This window comes from Hyalella azteca, unplaced genomic scaffold (genome assembly GCF_000764305.2).
Source record: "Hyalella azteca isolate HAZT.00-mixed unplaced genomic scaffold, Hazt_2.0.2 contig11305, whole genome shotgun sequence".
Taxonomy (NCBI): Eukaryota; Metazoa; Arthropoda; class Malacostraca; order Amphipoda; family Hyalellidae; genus Hyalella; species Hyalella azteca.
The window spans coordinates 199771-220193 of NW_025941306.1; the positions used below are offsets into that span (position 1 = coordinate 199771).

At 41.0% G+C, this 20423-nt stretch overlaps 2 protein-coding genes across 3 annotated transcripts in view; both read left to right on the plus strand.

The window, feature by feature from the left end:
• Nucleotides 1-519: 519 nt before the first annotated feature.
• Nucleotides 520-14334, plus strand: LOC108678186. The gene is made up of 6 exons (XM_018166546.2): nucleotides 520-933; nucleotides 6337-7667; nucleotides 10778-10876; nucleotides 12645-12702; nucleotides 13006-13044; nucleotides 14213-14334. The coding sequence occupies exons 2-6, from the start codon at nucleotides 6342-6344 to the stop codon at nucleotides 14332-14334; spliced, it is 1644 nt and encodes a 547-aa protein (XP_018022035.2). The 5' UTR covers nucleotides 520-933; nucleotides 6337-6341.
• Nucleotides 14335-15692: 1358 nt separating this feature from the next.
• The window catches only part of LOC108678192 (tyrosine-protein kinase Btk29A), a 160271-nt gene continuing 155540 nt past the window's right edge, over nucleotides 15693-20423 (plus strand). For both annotated transcript variants that reach the window (XM_047882793.1, XM_047882794.1), the window contains exon 1: nucleotides 15693-16088. In XM_047882793.1, coding sequence (XP_047738749.1) covers nucleotides 16025-16088 — 64 coding nt within the window. In that variant the 5' untranslated portion in view covers nucleotides 15693-16024. The remainder of the gene's footprint in view (nucleotides 16089-20423) is intronic.

The window sequence follows — 20423 nt, forward strand, 5'->3', positions numbered from 1 at the left end:
TTAATTAGCCAGCCCTTTGACAGGGTTTCCTGGCCAGCAGTCCTTTGACAGGGTTCTTCAATGAAACCTTGAACAAAGAAGCTCAAGTGACACCGTTGTTCAAAAAAGGCGACAAGAGTAGCCCCGGTAACTATCGCCCTGTCAGTCTGACTAGTGTTATTTGAAAGGTAATGGAATCTGTTGAGGGACAGGATTATCGATCACTTGACCGTTGACCATCTCTTATCAGACTATCAACATGGCTTTATTTCCGGTATATCCTGCACCACTAACCTCTACCTAGTCCATATTGAAGTCTTTGGGAATAGAGGGAAATGTACTCCAATGGATCAGAGTTTTTTCTAGATAGATAATAAATAATAATAATAACAATGAAAGCGATAAGTGATGAATAATGCAACGATAAAAATAATAATATTAATGCAAACGATAGGTGATAAAAAAAATGACTTCAGTTTTCAGAGGTTAAACCTAGTGATGTCGGCTACAGAACTTGTTGTTATGAATGGAGTTGCTATTGTTCGCTGGAGCAACAGGTGTTATTTTCTACCGTGTGTTCCAAGAAATGTTGAGCGTAGTGAGATAATCGAAAAGTTACTCTATTAGTTATTTCTTCTCAGTAAATTTGAGTTGTGGGCAAAGCTGATATGATCCTTGAACTTTTACTGCCGTGATATATAGTTATATTAAATCCTGAAAACTGAATGAACTCCCGGCACCTGACTTTACGAAGACGTTACTCGTTGGCAGAAAAGTGACAAGACTTCAGTCGTACTCGCAGATGTAATCAAGTCACGAATCGCGATTACCGCGTAGGTCAAAATCATGTAGGCTACCTACAAACATCCGAGTGTTTACATCGTGATGAAAATCGGTGCAATTCTCTCTTCTAAAAGATATCCAGGTTTTCAGATGGTATACAAGCATAAACAGGTGGGAATTAAACTGGGAGTTTGTCTTTCTGAAACAAATTTTTTAAAGCCATTTTATATCCATATGGTCATGAAAACATGCTTGAATTGACTTGATGAAAAATATTTTTAAAGTAAATTAAGCAGCAACATACAAATTATTATTGCCTCCTCCCTCGGCCCTCCTACTGTCCTACAATTGGTGCCGCGGCAGTCTCTACTCTCAGTCTCTTCTATTCTGTCGTTTCTGATTCTTCACTCCTCTGAAATCCTCTGGAATCTTCACTCCTTTGTAGGATCCTCTAAAATGTGGAAAATTTTTTGAATATTGATGATTTGGCCATTTGGGTCAGTGAAATTTAGGATACCTATTATTTATAGGTAATAGGCTGACCTGCCTGACCATAGTGGCAAACCAGAAATAGGCCCTATATTAGAATCAATTAATTAATTACTTTAGATTAAGTGCATCCAAAAAAGGGTGTTATTTATTTTTAGTTATATGTTTTTTGGGGTGTAGATTAAGAATCTGAAATCCATTTTTGGTGGTCAGCATCGGAAATTTTTAATGGAACCTATTCCTAACTGGACCTAACCTGCAAGGTTTTTGTTGATTGGCTAGGTTTTTTCTATGTTTGGAGTCCGTCCAGCGGCCGGAAAACCTAGCCAATAGGTTTTTTATGTTTGGAGTCCATCCGGCAGCCGGAAAAACCTAGCCAATCAACGAAAACCTCGCAGGTTACTGAGGTTAGGTCCAGTTAGGAACAGGTTCCATTAAAAATTTCCGATGCCAACCGCCAAAAACGGATTTCAGATTCTTGATCTACACCTCAAAACATAGTGGCAAAGCAGAGAGTTTTTTAGACTCTGTCTCAAGTTCATTTTTGAGTCCTATAAGTAGACCAGTAAAGTATCATGGATACCAGAATTATCATACTTAAGAAATTGGTTAAAATCTTGAGTAAATGAGGAAATTAAAAATGAACTGATTCTAAAAAATCTCTTGTTTGTCACTATGCCTCAAAAAACATAATTAAAAAAAAAACCCTTTATTTGGATGCACTTAATCTAAAGTATTACCATTTTTAATTTTCTTGTTTACTTGAGATTTCAAGTTTTCAACCAATATCATATGTATGATAATGCTGGTAGCTTGGTATCTATGATACTTAAGTAGTGCTAGTCTACTTATAGAACTCGAAATTGAACCTAAGGGCAACAAAGAATTCTCTATTTGCTCTATAGCTGGGATTTTAAATGATTATGTTTATGTACCTACACCTATGAATTATCAATAATCTATCAGTAATCAGTATCATATTGCCAGGGTGCAGAGGGTGCATTGTGCAAGACTGCAAGCACTAAGTAGCAATGCCAACTGCCTACTGCCAAGATATGGATTTTTAGCCCAAAGCGTCACCAGCCATTTTCAGGATGCGTTGCCTGGTAATTTTTAATATGCAACTGATTTCTTTACAAGCTTCACTGCATCCTGATCAATCCGGTGCACTGGAAACCTTACTGTGTGTGCTTGTGGTCTTTCAGATTTGATAATTTCTAAAATCCAAATCTAATTTCTAAAATCCAAATCTCTTAATTAGCGAAGAATCCGGGATTGACTTGATATTGTAGCAAACTTTGCTAAAATAGCAGTAAAAGTTTTATGTTGATATTGCAGTTATGAATAGCTGCAATAGCATTCTAATGTAGAAATTTGCTACAGATATGAGATATATACAGTACATTTTTTTGATAGATTCTGTTGATAGATGAGACTTTAGTTGATGTTTACTTTTTATTTCCTGATCTACTCCAATATTTTATCTAATATCTTATATGCAAGAGTGCTAATATCCACAATACTTCATGGTTCTACTCATAAGAATCAGAATAGAAGTGCAACTACTTAGTCTCTTCTTTGCCTTCATGCACTCTAGTGTCACAATATCTACATTCTGAGGCAGAGCCATAAATTCATAGATTCTCAGCTGTAAATTTATTTTCCTTGTCATGGGAAGCCATTTTTTGAACTGCAAAGCCCCTTGCCAAGCTATGATTACATACATATAACACCAAGTCTCTTATTTTAAATTTAAAATAGCAACAACAATAATTTTCTCCTCTTTTGATGTAATTTTGCATGTGATCACATCATTCACATGTATTTCTATATTTTTGTGAGAGAAAAGCACAGTTTTATTGTAGTCTGAAATGAGCACAACTACAAGAGTGTCAATGAAATTTTTCAGGTGCTGTCATTTTGCTGCATATTTTGGCATGAGCACAGTTCTGCACCCCAGCCACAAACTTGTTTGCTGTGACACATCCACATACTAGGCTAAATCATTAATTTTTCTTTAAGAATTACAAGTTGGAACATTTTTCTTCACTTTTGATGCAACTTTGCTTGTGAAAATGTATTTTTTACTTTTCTGTCAAATAAAAAGCAGAGTTTTGTTGGTGTCTGGCTTGACAATGCCAAGGAGGTTGCCAACAAATCATTTTTGCTGCAGTCACAGTGGAGGATTGGCAAAAAAGTGTTACTGAACCACAGACATTCACCAAGTTCATAGAATGACCAATTGGCTAGCCACAATATTTTCTTTAAACCAAATTAAAGTACTAAGGAAAAATGAAATGCTGATTTTGGTGTGATAAAAGATGTGACTTTGGAGCTGCTTTACTCACAGTTTGGGTAGATATAGCAGCTGCATGCATGCATGTGGGTGCAAATAAATGTGAGGAGAGCAAATATATATATGGAGCTAGAATACTATCCTTGAAATCACAGTACATGAATGTTTCTTATTATGACTTATATGCTTCACATGGTGACACAACCATTGAAATAAGGAAGACTGAATTCCAGATGTACATTTGTTCAGAAGGGGTCAACAAGAAGCATCAATAAGGTGTTAATAAATTATTAATTTTATGTTCAGGAAAAAAATATAAAAACAATCTGTGTTTACCTCTAGAAATCTTGGTAAAATTGATAGTAAAAGAAAATGTACGGTATATATGAATGAAATTCATTTTTTTACATGACTGGCTGATGCACCAAATCTCCAATCAATAATTATATTCCTCGTTTACTAGTATTACATTCATGCATCATCTGTATTCACAAAAAATCTCTTATCATTAATTGTTAATATTATAATATTGAGTTCTACTTTAGTTACTTATAAGTTGTATCAAGGAATTTTTTCCTATTGCATATTTCTTTCACAACTAAGCACAACTTGGCATTGCCACAATTATGGATTTGCTTGAGAATGTACTAGCAAATTCCCATAGTAAAAGAGTTTGTACTAGTGAAGGCCGTAAATTTTTAAACATTCAAGGTGGTCTCAGACATTTGGAAGTTGTATGTACTGCTTTTGGCTCTGGGCTTTGTTTAATATCAAACCATTCATGTATTTTAGTCATTTTATTCTTTTAGTACAGTACGGTATGGTACATCACATATATACAAATATATTCTTCTAGTTTCTAACAAATATATTTAACAAACACTGTTGAATAAACTTGAAATTAATATTAAAGGTTATTACAGAATCTGAAAATTTAATTTACAATTTTTGATAGGGTCAGAACATCAACTTGAAAGACAAATGACCAGTGCCATATTTCCTAGTCTTACTTGAAACTGTAGGTATGACTAGGCAATAGGTACCTATGGCGCCTAGCTTGCCTCTCCACATGACCCATGGGAGCAGAGAAGCAAGGTGACATGGGCGAGTGTGGGATCGTCCGGTGGAAGCAGAAGCATTTTGGGACAACCTTTCCACTTTTGCCCATCTACCTATCTTGTATTCAGCCTTTTTCTTAACCTTCTTAACAACTTTAATTGATTTATTGTTACGAAAAGGCAAATTTTATCTTGCCTTTTAACCAATGGCAGATATGACTTTGGTACATGTTTTCTCATTGCTTATATTTCAGGCTTTGTGGTGTTGCTGGTTAATTTTAGAGTTCCTATTGGTTCAATATTCTAAATTAACTTGATTGTTCAATTTTCAATAGGATACAAAAGTTTGTCACCCCTGAAATAATATTGGAATTAGGTTTACTTTTCTTGTTGATATTAAATGCTTGAAATTAAATTAGATAGTCTAATGTAACCACTAGATGCTATCACTGGCAAAGAATTGTAAAGACTTGTGTTTCTGATCAATTTCTAGTTAAGGTATTTCTTGGAAAAATATATACATGTGGAATCAGTCATAACTTTTTATAAAAATAGTGAAGGTAAATTGGTTGTAAAGACTTGTGTTTCTGATCAATTTCTAGTTAAGGTATTTCTTGGAAAAATAGTGGAATCAGTTATAACTTTTTTATAAAAATATTGAAGGTAAATTGGAATGGCAATCAGTCAAATCTTTTAGAGTTTGAATGTCCTAAGAGGAAATTTAAACTTTGATTGTTGAGACATTGAAAGTTTGACAAAATAGTAGAATAAGTGGTTATTATGAGCTAGAGACTGTCCTGAATTAGTGTGTACATTTTAACCCATTAATGCCGAGAATTATTTTTTGAATTTTTTTTTTGTTTCCGGTGAAAATATTATCACTTGTGACAGTAAAAAATAAAAATGTGCTGAAGTATTTGTTTTTCGTTTTATGTGAAAAATTATAGCTTAATCCCTTTTGAACTGGGCTAAATATTTCATGATCTTGATGACTTTAGAAACATTATATCACGTAATACCATTTACGACATTAAAGGTACTCACTTAATCAATAAAATTCTGTATCTAACTCATAAATAATATATTTTTAGAACAAATTACTCACCTTTCTCTACTATGATATCAAACCATCCTGTCTGACCCTGGATCTTATAATCAGTTCAGTTAACAGTAGAACCAAACATTGCCAGAACATGTACAAGATGTGTATCAAACCTATGCATCCACTTGTATATTTATTTGATCATACAATTTCATTATTAATCCATTTTCCTGCTGGTTCCAAATAGAACCACTTGGCATTAATGGAATAATGTACATTTTGATTTATTCTTTAGTGTATCATGTATCTGGATTCGGCTTAGAAGTGTCTCTAGGATAGAGAGAATTGCCCTAAGGGAAATATGATAATTTTATTGAGAAACCTTTAAAAACCTTCCATTTATTTGATTCTTTCTTTGAAGCATGCAGAGCATTTATTAGAGATTATGATGTGAGCTATATAAATGTAGACAAATGTGTGATGTGTACTGTTGGCGACAAGTAGCAGTCAGAACTCATAGTTAGATCCTTACGAATTCTGGATTTTTACCAGTGCAAATATCTAATGCTGGAATACTTAACTGAAACTTAGGCTGCTTCATAGGCTATTGTGGTAATTTTGTGACCAATTAAATTTTACAAATGCGTTAATTTTGCCCTGTAATAAAACTGTTATTTTCTTCCTACCAGATGTGATGAGCGGAAGTATCGGAAGTAATGCCATGCCTGGGAATGGCCTGGTTTCACTGCCGTCTCAGTCTCACATGAACCAAGCTCTAACTGACGCTTCGTTCATGCATGACAGTGGTCTCGGAGGCAGCTTTGTGAGCAGTACAAGTAGTAGCAGTCGGGGCAGCTATGGTGGTAGTAGTCTGAGCGACCGAGCAAGTGTGAGTAGCAGCTCACAAAGCGGTGGTAGTGGAGGCATTGGTAATTTGGGGATACCACATCTGCCGGTGAGCGCCACTTCTACTGGATATAATCCAGGGTTTTACTATAGTGAAGGTGGCGCGTACAGAGGACCTAATTCACCTGGATCTGTGAACCACGTAGCTTCACTAGTGAGCAAACCAACGTTTGGGATCTCCAATAACATCGGAGAAGCGTCAATTCCGGGACTCGGTATTCCTGTGCCCAGTTCTCCCCATCATGCTGCCCATAACAACGCTGGAAACTCCAGGATGTACGACGCCAGCGTCCCCATGTCCAATAATATGTGTGGTCGGGACGTTTGTCCCGATCTTCTCCTCAGAAGTCCTAGCGTAGACCACATGCGTCGAGATTTTCCCCACAGCCGAAGTGGTAGCATTGATGCCAATCGAAATGATTATCCGCATCACAGGAGTGGCAGCATCGACACTAGTAGAAATGATATGCAGCATCTAAGATGCGGTAGCATAGACACGACTAGAAATGACTTGCAGCATCTAAGGAGTGGCAGCATAGATACGACTAGAAACGACTTGCAGCATCTTAGGGGTGGCAGCATAGAGACGACTAGAAACGACTTGCATCATGCAAGGAGTGGCAGCATCGACGCGACTAGGAACGACTTCCTGCACAACAGGAACGGCAGTATAGACGCCACTCGCAACAGCGTGCCGCACTTACGCGGCGGAAGTAACATGGATCCTAACAACATGAGAGGCGAATACCCGCACCCTCGCAGCGGCAGCATCGACAGCACATACAGAAGCAACTATCACCTGAGAACTGACAGCGCTGATGCTATGGGAAGACCCACAGACTTCAGGAGAAGCGGCAGCATTGATGCTCCTGCTGGTAGGAATGACCACCTTTGCCGTAGGACATCGGATAGTGTCATCAGCGAAGACCAGCCCAGGTCCTATGGGGTTGTGGCATCGGCTGAGGGCGGAGGAGACACTTCGGATGAAGTCCTGAGGGAGTCGTTCATGGTGAAGCGGTCACAGAACAGAAGTCGCTTCGGACCCACCAACTGGCGGGAGCGGTGGTTCGTTTTGACGGCTGCGCACATCATCTATTACGACGGCGACCGACAGGTCAGCAGTGCAACTCATTGTGTATCTCGGTAAATAATTATATACGTATATTAGATGGAGATGTCCTTAGCGATTTTATTCATACTGATTTTAATTACGTATGTTTCATTTTGATTTATAATTTTAAACTTTGAAGGTCACTGAAATAATGCTAATTCGTCTTTTTATTATATCTAGCGACACTTCTAAATGAAAAAGTTGTCGATTTCTATAAAGGTTACTGTCAAGTGAACTACACAGCATCGACTGGCGCTCTTCATGTCAAATTTACCATTTTATTCAATTCATGTACTATAAGTATCATTGTGCGCTCAATATCAGCCGGTAATACGTTATTGTTATTATTTCTACTCTATAAGTTCGAAGTCTGAGCGACAAACCCAGAAATTCACCCATGATTGAAATTGAGGTAACATCATTGATACATCACCTTGACCTTTTCATCCCTTTTGTTGTGCTGAACCGGCGCTTGAAATGCAAATGTTGTAAAATCACAATCTTTGTTTCAATCAGGACTAACTATTCGCATTATATAACGTATTTATGCTATATTTTACACCCTAAGCAGCCGTCAGTGCCGGTGTTGCACTTGCATCATGTCTCTTATTCTCTTTTGTTTCTCGCGCGCTTGCCATCACTCTTGAGCTCGCAAGAGCCCTCAAGTGCCCGTCCACTTCCCTCATAATGTCCCCTTTATACTTCTTACCTGCTACATTTTTGTGCTTCTTTGCTTGGTTTTGTGACTTGGTTATTGTATTGATGTCGCTAAAGCTTACATGAATAGGCAGATGAAAGCATTTGTCTGGTGCGTTGACTTGCGTATACTCACGATCATATTTTTTCAAAAAGTTAATAGCAAAAGGTGCCACACTAGCCAATGTATCTTTGTCTTGCTGCAACATATTACAGTTTGAATTGCGATGCCTCGGTGCTTTGTCTTTGGATTCTAATCGCGTTTGATTGTGGTGGTCAAATAATCGGTGCAAGGGAGAAAAAGTGAATAAATTGAAATCAATAATTATAATGATAGTAAATAGACTGTGGAATAAATTAGCTCTCGGTAATTACTACCTATTTTTTAAAATACATCGACAATGATTTGTGCTTATACCATATACAGTGCATAATTGGTAACCTTTTGCAAGAGCAAGTACATCTAAAATTTATCATTCTTTCTAGTACTAGCATAATGATTTCTTATTTCCTCGTTCTTTATGTTCGCTCAGTAACAAAGTAAAAATATTTAAATGTATAATATTCTGGAGGTAATATTAATCAAACAAAAGCTGGAGAGGCAGTGCGGCGTGGCGCGGTCACATCAACTGTTGCTTGCGGTGCATGCGGGCGCTGACAGTTAGCGTCCCGCCCTCTGCTGGAGGCCTGTGTTGTCTTCACTCAATTATATTGTGATCGGCACGCAAGTGTTTCCATTCATGATTGTGACTCGCTTTTGAAATATGTTCAACGTGTCAATGTTAGTTCTAGTCGAATCTTCTGAATAATAGTCGATGCAAAGGAAGCTTTTCAAGATCTGATATTGTTTCTTTTCAATTTTCTTCTAATATATTATTCGTTTAGTCCTCGTCGTCCTTGATCTAACAAGGTTACGTCGAGGAATTATTTGAAGTGAAGCGTACGCCCCATCACTGCATGTGCCTCTCTGTACGCCGCATCCCTCAGTATCGACTGCGCCTTGGCCGAGTGAGCACCGCGGTGTCTTACGCAGCGCAAACCTTGCCATAAATTGCACCGACTTGTCAGTAATGAACAGCTCTCGTAGTGCTACTCTGGTTTAGCAATTCATTCAGCTTGTACATCCTCTGAACCCATACTATAAACGTAGTCCACGAACAAGGTGCGTATTAAGCTAGCGGCTTGACTGTATCGAAATTGTTGTGAGGGCTTGAGATCGAGGGCTGGTTTTCGGCAACACATCCTGCGTATGTTGGGTCCCGCCGTGTCATATCGAGGTTTTACTTCCATGCGAATAATCAATTTGGAGCATCTTTCTTTCTCTTATCTTTAAAGATGGGGAAAGATGGTTGTATGAGGATCTTGTGTGAAAGGCTGTTGTGCCTAGTTGGTGCTGTCTTTGATTCGCTCTGCTTAAAATTCCTTGTATGACCGAACATACATTTCAACGAGTTCGTATGACGGGAATAAGATGTGATTTTCTGATTTGGAATTGGTCTCTAAATTTGTCATGTATATATTGAAGTATATATTGAAGTATTGCGGTGCTCGTTTAAAAAAAATTTACAATTTCTCTCTTTAAAGTAAGTATTCCGACTTGATGTTCCAATAGAGTTTGAGCAATAGGTACTAGTTGTTTGCGATAGTCGAGGTATTAATAATTTCAAGTTACTAATGATACCAAAATTTGCCAAAGTTGCTTACCGCAGCAATTGCGCGCGGCGCACGACGTCGCTGATATTACGACGCCTTCAGAACTCCCGACGTGGATCGTAAGCTCACAGATAATGTGACTGCGATTTTAACGCCTGTCATTGGCAAGTTCTGTTCCAATCCTAAACAGCGGCTGGCTGATGGGCCTGAGAATTCATGTGGAAAAGCTAGCCCCTACCGCTGGTCAAGTAACCCTGATGTTGTAGGTAACATTGCCCTCGTGGAATGTTTCAATCTCTACTGCAGTGCGCTGACTCTAAGGCGGAACTTAGGACCCATGTAATGATAGCGTCAAACAATTTTTTTAAGCCAAATATTAAGTTGATAATTCTATTAGGCTTGCAGTGCTAATAATTGAATTTTCGGTGTAGAATCCGTGGAGTATTATTTTACACGGGTGAATTGGGCATCTCTTTATCGCAGCTTTAATAGTTTTAGCTACAAACCGCCTTGGAATCATGTGCGAAGGGCTTGCTGTAGCCGCTCCATTGTATGTTGACTTCGAAATAACTTGTAAAATTACTCAGACGAACGTCATTACCTGCTGACATCGCCTAAATATTTACTCTTCAAACAACAGCGGTATGTAAGTGTAGCCACTCGTTTACGTTTCGGTATTTGTACACATGAATAAATGCAAGGTAAATTATTAATTGTATGTCAAAATACAAGGACAACGTGCTAATTCGCTTGAACTTTTTCAGAGTGGACGTAAGAAGGAGAAAGGTCGAGTAGACTTGTCGAGCGTGGAGTGCGTGGAGCGCGTTGACGAGAGCGTCTTCGACAGGGACAACGTCTTCCAGGTTCGTGGCAACGCTGCTTCACGCAGCGGCTGCTAAACCAAATTATAATTGCCCTATATAATATTATTATTTGTTAATTTAGAAAATGTACATAACCAAAACGTACTATAGGTACTGAAGTATTGGTAGATTATTATGATGACAACGTCTACTGTTTGCCTGAAGAAGTGAAATGATGATTTCAAATCCTATTTTAAAAATAGTTATTAACATGATTAATATTAAGACACCATATTTATTGAAAAACATATTTAGGTACATGATAAAAAATAAAAATAGAGGCATCGTCTGTATAGTATAAAAAGAACACATGCGTGTGCTGCATTATACGTAATTGCAGAGATATATGAGTGTGTTGCAATTTATTTGATCAACGCTCAGTTGGGGCTAACTCTCTGCATGATGTAAGCACTCTGCTAGCTATGCAGTGGGAGCTTGCATCACTGCCACGTGATTACGTACTTCAGTGCACTGTAAAATATTCAGGGGTTCTTTGCGGAAGCAAGAAAATATCCTATATCCTTTCCCTAATGTATCCTCTCTCCCCCTATATCTTTTCCCCTCCTATATAATTTCTCTCCTATATCCTTTCCCCTCCTATATCCTTTCCCCTCCTATATCTTTTCCCCTCCTATATCATTTCCTCTCCTATATCCTTTCCCCTCCTATATCCTTTCTTGGTAATCTTGGCACTTGTTTCGGACGTCGCAGTCCCAGGCCACGATGGATCGCCGCCTCTGATTATCGTTCATCCGCCCTCATTTGGGCTACCTGATGCACGATGCTGTTGCTTGCTTCTCGCCGCTGGTAGTGTTGCAGGGGAGGTCGATCTGGGATTGTGCTCAGGAACACGTCTAGCTGTCTCTTGAAGGTCTCCAGGGTGAACTCCCCCTCTCTTAGATCCCTTGGTAGGGCGTTGAACAGCCTTGGTCCTGCCACGGAGAGTGATCCTTCTCGCAGGGATTGAAATCTGACTGCGGATCTGTTACGCAGGGGAGGGATCTTGCACAGTCTCCCCCTTCTCTCGTTGTGATATGTCTGAATCTTGAAGGTCTCGCTCTCGAAGTTTGGCACCATTCCGGTTATCATTTTCCATGTGTACAGAATGACATACCTCTCCCGTCTCCTCTGCAGTGAGTACAAATTCAGTCGCTGTAACCTCCCCCAGTAGTTAAAATTCTCCATCCCTCTGATCCTGGAAGTAAAGGTTCGTTGGACTCCTTCCAGTTGCCGTATTGCGCCTAGTGTGAACGGAGTCCAGAGCTGGCAGCAGTATTCAAGGATAGGTATTACAAGGGCTCTGAAGAGTGTGATCATCGGTTCCGCTTCTCTCGTTCTGAACGTCCGCCAGATCCACCCCATCTGTTGTCTACCTTTTGCGGTTATTGCCGGTATGTGATCACCGAAATTGATCTGATTGTTCATCAACACTCCTAGATCGCGAACGAGTCGCTTCTCTTCGATTTCCGAGTTGTCAGGTGCCAGGTAGCGGTGATCCATTCCAGCTCTTCCGGTTCCTCTGTACCTCAGGACCTCAAACTTGGTCCCGTTGAACTGCATGTTGTTCACTTGGGCCCAGTCATATATTGCAGAGAGGTCTTCTTGCAACCTCTCGCAATCCCTCCTGTCCGTTATGGTCATTAGTATCCTGGTGTCGTCCGCAAATGACGATGCAGTGGCGTGGTTCAGCGTGTTTCCCCTCCTTTATCCTTTCCCCGTCCCCTAATACTCCCCTCGCCCCTGCCTCACATGCCTCCCCCCATCGCAGGTCGGTCACGTCATCGATGGTGCCGAGAGCTGCACGCTCTACGTGGAGGCCGCCACATGTGCGTGTGTTGCGTGCTGTGCGTGTGTTGCGTGCTGTGCGTGTGTTGCGTGCTGTGCGTGTGTTGCGTGCTGTGCGTGTGTTGCGTGCTGTGCCTGTGTTGCGTGCTGTGCGTGTGTTGCGTGCTGTGCGTGTGTTGCGTGCTGTGCGTGTGCCGCGTGCTGTACGTGTGCCGCGTGCTGTGCATCTGTCGCATACTGCACGCGCCTATCCCTGCTGCCTGTTGTTTACCCCCTTCTCACTGTCGCTGTCAGCTTTTCCTGACAATAGTTTTGAGGCCCTGCGTCATGCTCCGGTGTCGCAGGTCCAGTCGAGGCAGGGGCCAAGGCGCGACCGCAGCTGGGTCTCTCCAAAGGCTTATATTATCGAGAGATGTCGTGTTGCTATCGCAGTTAAAGATCTGGTGCACATCATCTGGGATGAGATGACGGTAGTTGTATATGTGACGGATGTTGTTATTTAATGTATTTTTGTAACTGTTCAGAAGTACCGGTATGCAATGACCGGTGGGAAGTTAAGCCAACGGCCTTCTCGCTGAGTGATTAGTCTATTGTTGGAAGTGGAGGTGGCCAGTATGGCTGCGTAGCACGAGTTGATGGCAGCTCGGGCGGCGTTCTGGAGGATGGTGCTGCTTGTGGTTGTATTGTTGATGTTGACTGAATGACGCTGGTGTACTTGGTGTACAATGTCTTTTATGTTGTAGGGTTATTGGTTTAATCTTGTGTTTTGGTGGCATGCATGTTGTGGATTTAAGCATGGTAGAAGGTGTGTTGTTGAACAGCGAGAATTTGACACTCAGTGTGGAGATGTTTATCAGCTGTTATGTACATATATTGTGTCGACCTGTAGCTGCTCTAAAAACGGCATTTCAAGCTGTTTGGAGGCGGGTTCTGTCGGTGGATGAAGTTGTATGTGTTCAGATGGGGCAAGCATAGTCGATCATTGGGTGGCTAAGGGCTTTCTAGATTTTTATAGAATTTCCTTATTTTGTCCGTACGATGTTCCTGTGAGGGCTTTAGCATGTTCCATTTGAGGCTTTTGCTGCCGTGGTCTTGTGGCGGGCGGTACGTCGTATCAAAGGTTAGGCCAAGGATTTGCGGTTTCTGTTGGAGCAGGAGTTTGTTGTTGATTTTGACTTTAGAATAGTAGTTATCCTGGGCAGTGTGTGGTGTAAACCGTGTTATGAGAGTAACAGTCGATTTGGTGGTTAAAATTTTCTGATTTCAGTGGGTGAAAAAATTGCTGAATTGCGACAGACAGTTGTTGGGCGAGGTAAGCATGATTACCGGTGTTGCAGACGATGAAATCGTCGGCATAGCAGACGTTTTTGATGTTTTGTTGTGGTTGAGGTGCTTCGGAGACGCAAAATTTGAAGAGGGCGCGCGACAGAGTTGAGCTTTGTGGGAAACCTGTGTGGATGATTCGCTGTTTTGAGGCTTGTTGGCAGAACTGCGTCGAAGCCGAACGGCCGTGTAAATAGTGTGGACCCAACGATTGACTAATTTATGTAGGGGGAGGAAAGAAGGTCGTTGATCTGAATCCAGTGGTTGATAGTGTTGAAGGATTTGATGAGGACCAGCGCAGTGAGGATGTTCCTGTGAGCGGGTCTTTTTCTGGTTCAGACCGTAAATGATGTTTGTGATGAGGAAAGTGACGGCTGTGGTCAAGTGTTTGGGTGAAAAGCAGTTTTGGTGGTCGACCAGAGGCAGGTGGTAAGTGACAATGGGCAGCAAGCACTGTTCCAGGACTTCGATGGCCGGGTAGAGCAATGAGATTAACCGGCAGCATTTGGTGTCGTCAGGTTTACGGGGTTTGATCAGAGGTATGCTTTTTGCGGACTTGTTATCCGGCATTTTTGGCTATACGAAAGAAAGAATGAAAACGTTGGTCGTGACGAGAAAATGCGCTCTCTGTCACTCACTGCAGTAAGTACTGAGTTATATTTTTTTGTCATAGATCGATTTTTCGTTGAAGTTAAAGACGTTGCTTGGGTACTGTTTCTTCTTTCCGGTAAAGCCTTTTTTGTTGACCAGAGGTGCTTGACATTGATGTGGTGGTTGAAGCTGGTGGGGTATTGTTTCTACCGGGCATTTGTGAGGCCGTTGGCTAGTAGGTGGATACCAGCCGTGCGGGCTGCTGCGTCGTCGAAGGTGGGGCCGGCAGTACGGAGATTGTCTCGCTGTTGGGTGAGATTTTTGATATCTTCTGAGAAGCCAGGTTTTGAGTGGATTGGGCGGCCCGAAGTAGTGTTGTGGTTGCGGCTTGGGTTTTGGCACTGTATCTTTTCTGGTCAGCTGTAGAAAAGTTCGTGAAAGTGATTATCGGGACCTTGTTGGCTGATAGTCGGCTTGCGTGTGATGTGGATTGGCAGGACAGGAGATCTGGAGTGAGATGCTGACTTTAATGATGTTCAGATTCGTGTTGTTGGCCCTGATGGCGATAGCTTTTTATTCAATTATGTTCTGGTATTGTAGTGAATTGATTGGAAAATGCCATCGTGGATCTGCATCATCTGATCCCCGCCTCGTCCCGTCTTCCGATCATTTTGATAGACAACAAACTTGGCCAATTTTGGATTTTGAGACTCAATTTCATTTCTTGGATAGCCGTGACTTGAATGCTGTAAGTAGGTAGCTAAGGTTAGATTTCGTTAGATTTTTTCGGGATGCTGTTACAGTTGAATTGGAGAACACTCAGGGTTCCGGTAGGTGGTAGGCTGGGAGGATTCATTTTATTCGGAAGTGGTGTTGTTAGTTTAGCTGTGGGTGCCGGGGATGTTGAACTGATGCAGTTTTGGCGAGAGTGGCTGAAGGAGACCTCAGGCAGTTGCTGCAAAGGAAGTAGTTGTTCACCCCTATTTGCGCAGCCTCCCATAGTAGGTATTTCTGATGTAGCAGTTGTGTCAGCTACACCTGATGAAGCATTGTCAGTTACTCCTGCCTTAGCATTTACGTGGGTTAGTTTAGCTATAATTGCTTCCTTTTACAGTTGTGTGTGAGAACGCCGGTCTGAGGAGTCACTATCACCCTGGCCGGCCCCTACGAGGACTCTGGAGCTGCTGCAAGTCCTCGTCTCCCTGCACACCCATCACGTGGGTGCCTGCCTCCAGGAACTTCCACAACACCCCTGCACACTCACATTCCTCCACTGCTCACTCCATTAACACTCCCTCTCCTCTCACTCCCACCCACTCGCTATTGACTCCCACTCATTCGATTCACTCGTCCCACTCGGTGCACGCTTCTCCTTTGCCACCACTCACCCCCACCAAGCTCCCCCTGTCCCCTCAGGGTGGGTGTTCATCCTTTCCTTCTTCCCCCGCCATGCTTGGGACCTCACAGCTCAACGGTTCCCCTTCGGCTGGGGCTAACGCACTCGGCAGCTCAGGTACGCAGTGGCGTGGCTAGGCAACCTTCTTTATTGGACGTACATCGCATGCTCTGTTATTCTTGCATGCGGAAGGTAATAAGTGAACTTTTTAGCGCATTTTCTCATTTATGGAAAAAAATGCACTATTGTGTTCGCCATGTCCGTCCGTCTGTCTGTCTGTCCGTCCGTCCGTCCGTCCGTCCGTGACCTCAAGTTTTCGTCGACGAGAAAATGCGCACTGTCACTCACTGCAGTGAGTACTGAGTTATATTTCTGATGTATGAGCCTAGCTAATGCTGCATGCTCAAATTATAAACATTAATGTGAACATTAAAGTAAATATTTATTTGAATTAAAGTTAATGATGTACAATTACATGTATAGGTTTCTGATCAAGTGACTGACCACAGGTTTGTGTTATGTGGGTAATACAAAGTTATCAGTTCCAGTTAGAGACGAGTGAATGACTAAAGCGCCACAATTGTTTGTCAACTTCCTAATTGGAAAAGTTTTCGATTGAATCTGGTGTTTAATAATATAATTGAACAGCTTGCACGCCTTTGTTATGGTCGTGTAATTGAAGTCTTTTTAAAAGCACCGAGAAACAAAACATCCCTGCACGCAGCAGCCCTAGGTTATAGTTGCGACCCCCTGAACACGTTGACTCCGATTGCTNTACTGTTTTTAAACAGGGTTGCCAGACGGTCATTTTTTCCGGACAAATTCCGTGATTTAGTTTTTCTCAATTGCGTTGGCCGGCTAAAATTTATGATAGGGGTACGTACTTCCTAATTAAATTTTAAATACTGCTAAAAGAAAATAAATGGAATTTTTATAGTGGAAACTACAAATAAACTAGTATATTTTGAGTTATCGGCCTTTTTGGGCCTTTTTTGTTCTCGGATTTGGCCAATTTTAGGCAACCTGAATTATGTACCACTACGCCCTGGAGAAATACATTTCGTGGTGCGCATATGTACCACTTCGTAGTCAACGTGTTAATGCCTTCGCGACCCTGTAGACCAGAGGGTCCCCTGAAAGTAATCAATCTTTTTTCCGGTGATAACGGAGGCTTGACGTAATTCTCTCGTCTGGTAGTAATTAATCTAAGTTTCCGTGGTAGTGAAGGCGTGACGAGTGTTATGACTCGGCAATAACGGTCGACGTTGAGGAGTAACATGTCCTTGATAAATTAATTGTTTAGTAGCGTAGGATAGTTAGGGGCTTTCAGACTCAGTTGTTAGTGCCTCTATTTTGTTCTGGCATTTGTTCACATTTCATTATTCCTGAAAGAGAATTCATGAAAAGATACATTGAATATTCTCGATTTAGTTATCGCTTTGCGTTAGTCGGATTGATATGATCTTTTGGTTGTTTGCGCGGGTTGAGAGTAAAGAAAACAGTGAGGACAATTTTGTGAGTATTGGAAGAAATGAAGCAGGATGGGGCCAGGCTCTTGCTTGTGCGTGTGCTTGTGAGCCAGCTTAGTGATAGTGAGAGAGCTCACTCTCTGTCAAATTGTGCTTGACTTCCTGACGAGTGAGTCTCATTGAAGTGGCTGTGGCTTCTCTGTTGTTTTCTCGGAAGCTTGAGGGCCATGCATTCAATTTTTCTTCCGTTCCACTTGCAGGTAAGCGAACTCCTGGAAGCCTGATCATGAGCGAGGAAAATGCAGCCCTAACTGCACCTGCCCGTGAGTACCGCTGCCAGCTCTGCAGCCCTCACTGCAGCTGTGCTTCTTGCTACTGCGCGCTGAATTTGTTATTTGTTTCCTTGTTTCTCACCTTGGGAAGGAAGCATGCGAAATATTCCGTTTCTCTTCTCTCGGATATTCTTAGTAATACTGCTCCTACAATTTCAACATTCATCAATTATGAAGAGTTGGTATTTACCAGCTACTATATTGCGTCGTATTAAAATAACATATTGAAGCACTGAAAGTCCGCGTTCGTTGTAACCCATGGCTGGATTTGAATTTTTTGAGCCGCGGTCCTCGTGCTGATGTCATCTTAAGGCTGCAGCGCGTTGTACACCTTCGGTCGTTTGTGATGTTTCTCTGTATATTATGCTAGTCTGTTATTTACCCCACTGGTTAGAACTTATTTCTATGCCGCATATCTTGAGTTACTTTTTGAATATAACCGTTGTTTTAGTCAGTTTTTTTTATATTATCGCTGTTAGCGTCTACCGTTCTGTAAATTATCAATGTTCGAATCTGCTTTTGTGTATATTAACACTGTTCGCGTCTGCGTTTCTATATATTAACTCTGTTCGCGTCTAGCGTTCTGTATATTATCACTTTTCGAATCTGCGTTTTTTTTATATTATCGATGTTCGCGTCTACCGTTCTGTATATTATCACGGTTCGAATCTGCTTCTCTGTATATTAGCATTGTTCGCTTCGCGTCTGCCTTTTTGTATGTTAGCACAATTAAGCTCTTGCTATTGGTAATGTCTAGCTCTGCCTCGGGCTAATAGGATCTACGGACGATGTCATACCCGCGGCGCCGTGTTCTTGGAAAGAAATAATAGCCGCGGGCTTTGCCCTGCCAGCTGGTCCGCTCGGCTGGAGCGGCCTCGTATGGGAAATTAACGTGTGTACAGCAATGCTTTCAAACTGTATACAATAAATCTATCGACGTAATTGGAGCTTCAGTACAAGCAGGATTCATTTGTTATGGGGTAATTTTTTTTTGGTTTTCTATGTATCTTCCAATATTTGTTGAACTCATTTATTCTCTATAAGATTATATCGGGATTTAAGTATCCAAATTGGTTTAGTGGATCTAATGACATATATTCAAAATTTCGTTCGAATCTGTTCAGTAGTTTGGAAGAAATTATTTGATCACTGCGAATTTCGGCCCAAATCGCCATATAGCTCCCGAATCAAGGTGAAATTTAATTTTTTCACAAGCTAAACATCACCATTAGGTCCTAATGAATACTTGTTCCGAGTTTTATCGAGCTGCTTTCATTAGTTTGGGAGATATTCCTTGGTCACTGAATTTGGAGATTGGCCGTGAGAACGGCTGCGAGACCGACCACGAGTCCGGCCGTGAAATTGTCCGAGCCGTCTTGAATTTTTAGTGCTGATACAGTTAAAACTGTAAAAAATAATATTGGTTTACTAAATGGGGTTCTTTTAAGGAAATACACATTTGTGTTTAACCTTTCTTTTAAAAATGGCAGCATACAAAATATCAAGAAAGAGGTTTGTTTTTATATGTGTCTGTCGGGAGGAGTGGCGCTAGAGATTCACTGGGGAGCCAAAGGGGCGCCAGCCTGAAAAAGTTTGGGAACCACTGCTCTACATTCTGGAATATGACACAAGAGCTCTCTGACTTTCCTAATTGAAAGTGATGCCCATTTGCCTCAATGCGAGTTGAATGACTGGAATGCCGTTATTTTTCTCTCACGATTTGTATGACAATGATAGGCCCAATGGTAATGCGCCATTAAAGAATGGTAAATAGAAGCATCAAAATGGTATTTAATACGCGTTATTCATTCGCTTCACTACCTTACGACACGTCATATTTTCGGAGATGAAGCTTTGCTTCACTATTTTACGACACTTCATTCATACGATTAATGATGCTCCGGTGCATTAAATTGCGAGTGATATTTACGTCACAAGATGCGCTGATAAAACAAGTTAAAACGCGTGGTTTTGACTAATTTTAAACGCGTGATATTTACGACACATTATGTGCTGAAAAACTAGCTTAAAACGCGTGGTTTTGACTAATTTTAAACGCGTGATATTTACGACACATTATGTGCTGAAAAACTAGCTTAAAACGCGTGGTTTTGACTAATTTTAAACGCGTGATATTTACGACACATTATGTGCTGAAAAACTAGCTTAAAACGCGTGGTTTTGACTAATTTTAAACGCGTGATATTTACGACACATTATGTGCTGAAAAACTAGCTTAAAACGCGTGGTTTTGACTAATTTTAAACGCGTGATATTTACGACACATTATGTGCTGAAAAACTAGCTTAAAACGCGTGGTTTTGACTAATTTTAAACGCGTGATATTTACGACACATTATGTGCTGAAAAACTAGCTTAAAACGCGTGGTTTTGACTAATTTTAAACGCGTGATATTTACGACACATTATGTGCTGAAAAACTAGCTTAAAACGCGTGGTTTTGACTAATTTTAAACGCGTGATATTTACGACACATTATGTGCTGAAAAACTAGCTTAAAACGCGTGGTTTTGACTAATTTTAAACGCGTGATATTTACGACACATTATGTGCTGAAAAACTAGCTTAAAACGCGTGGTTTTGACTAATTTTAAACGCGTGATATTTACGACACATTATGTGCTGAAAAA

Bases quoted from the DNA above. Each gene is read 5' to 3' on its own strand.
- LOC108678186 (XM_018166546.2), top strand. From the start codon at position 6,342: ATGAGCGGAAGTATCGGAAGTAATGCCATGCCTGGGAATGGCCTGGTT. The intron at 12,703-13,005 runs GTGCGTGTGTTG...CCGGTGTCGCAG, and splicing joins CTACGTGGAGGCCGCCACAT to GTCCAGTCGAGGCAGGGGCC. The intron at 13,045-14,212 runs GTCTCTCCAAAG...TAATTTATGTAG, and splicing joins CAAGGCGCGACCGCAGCTGG to GGGGAGGAAAGAAGGTCGTT.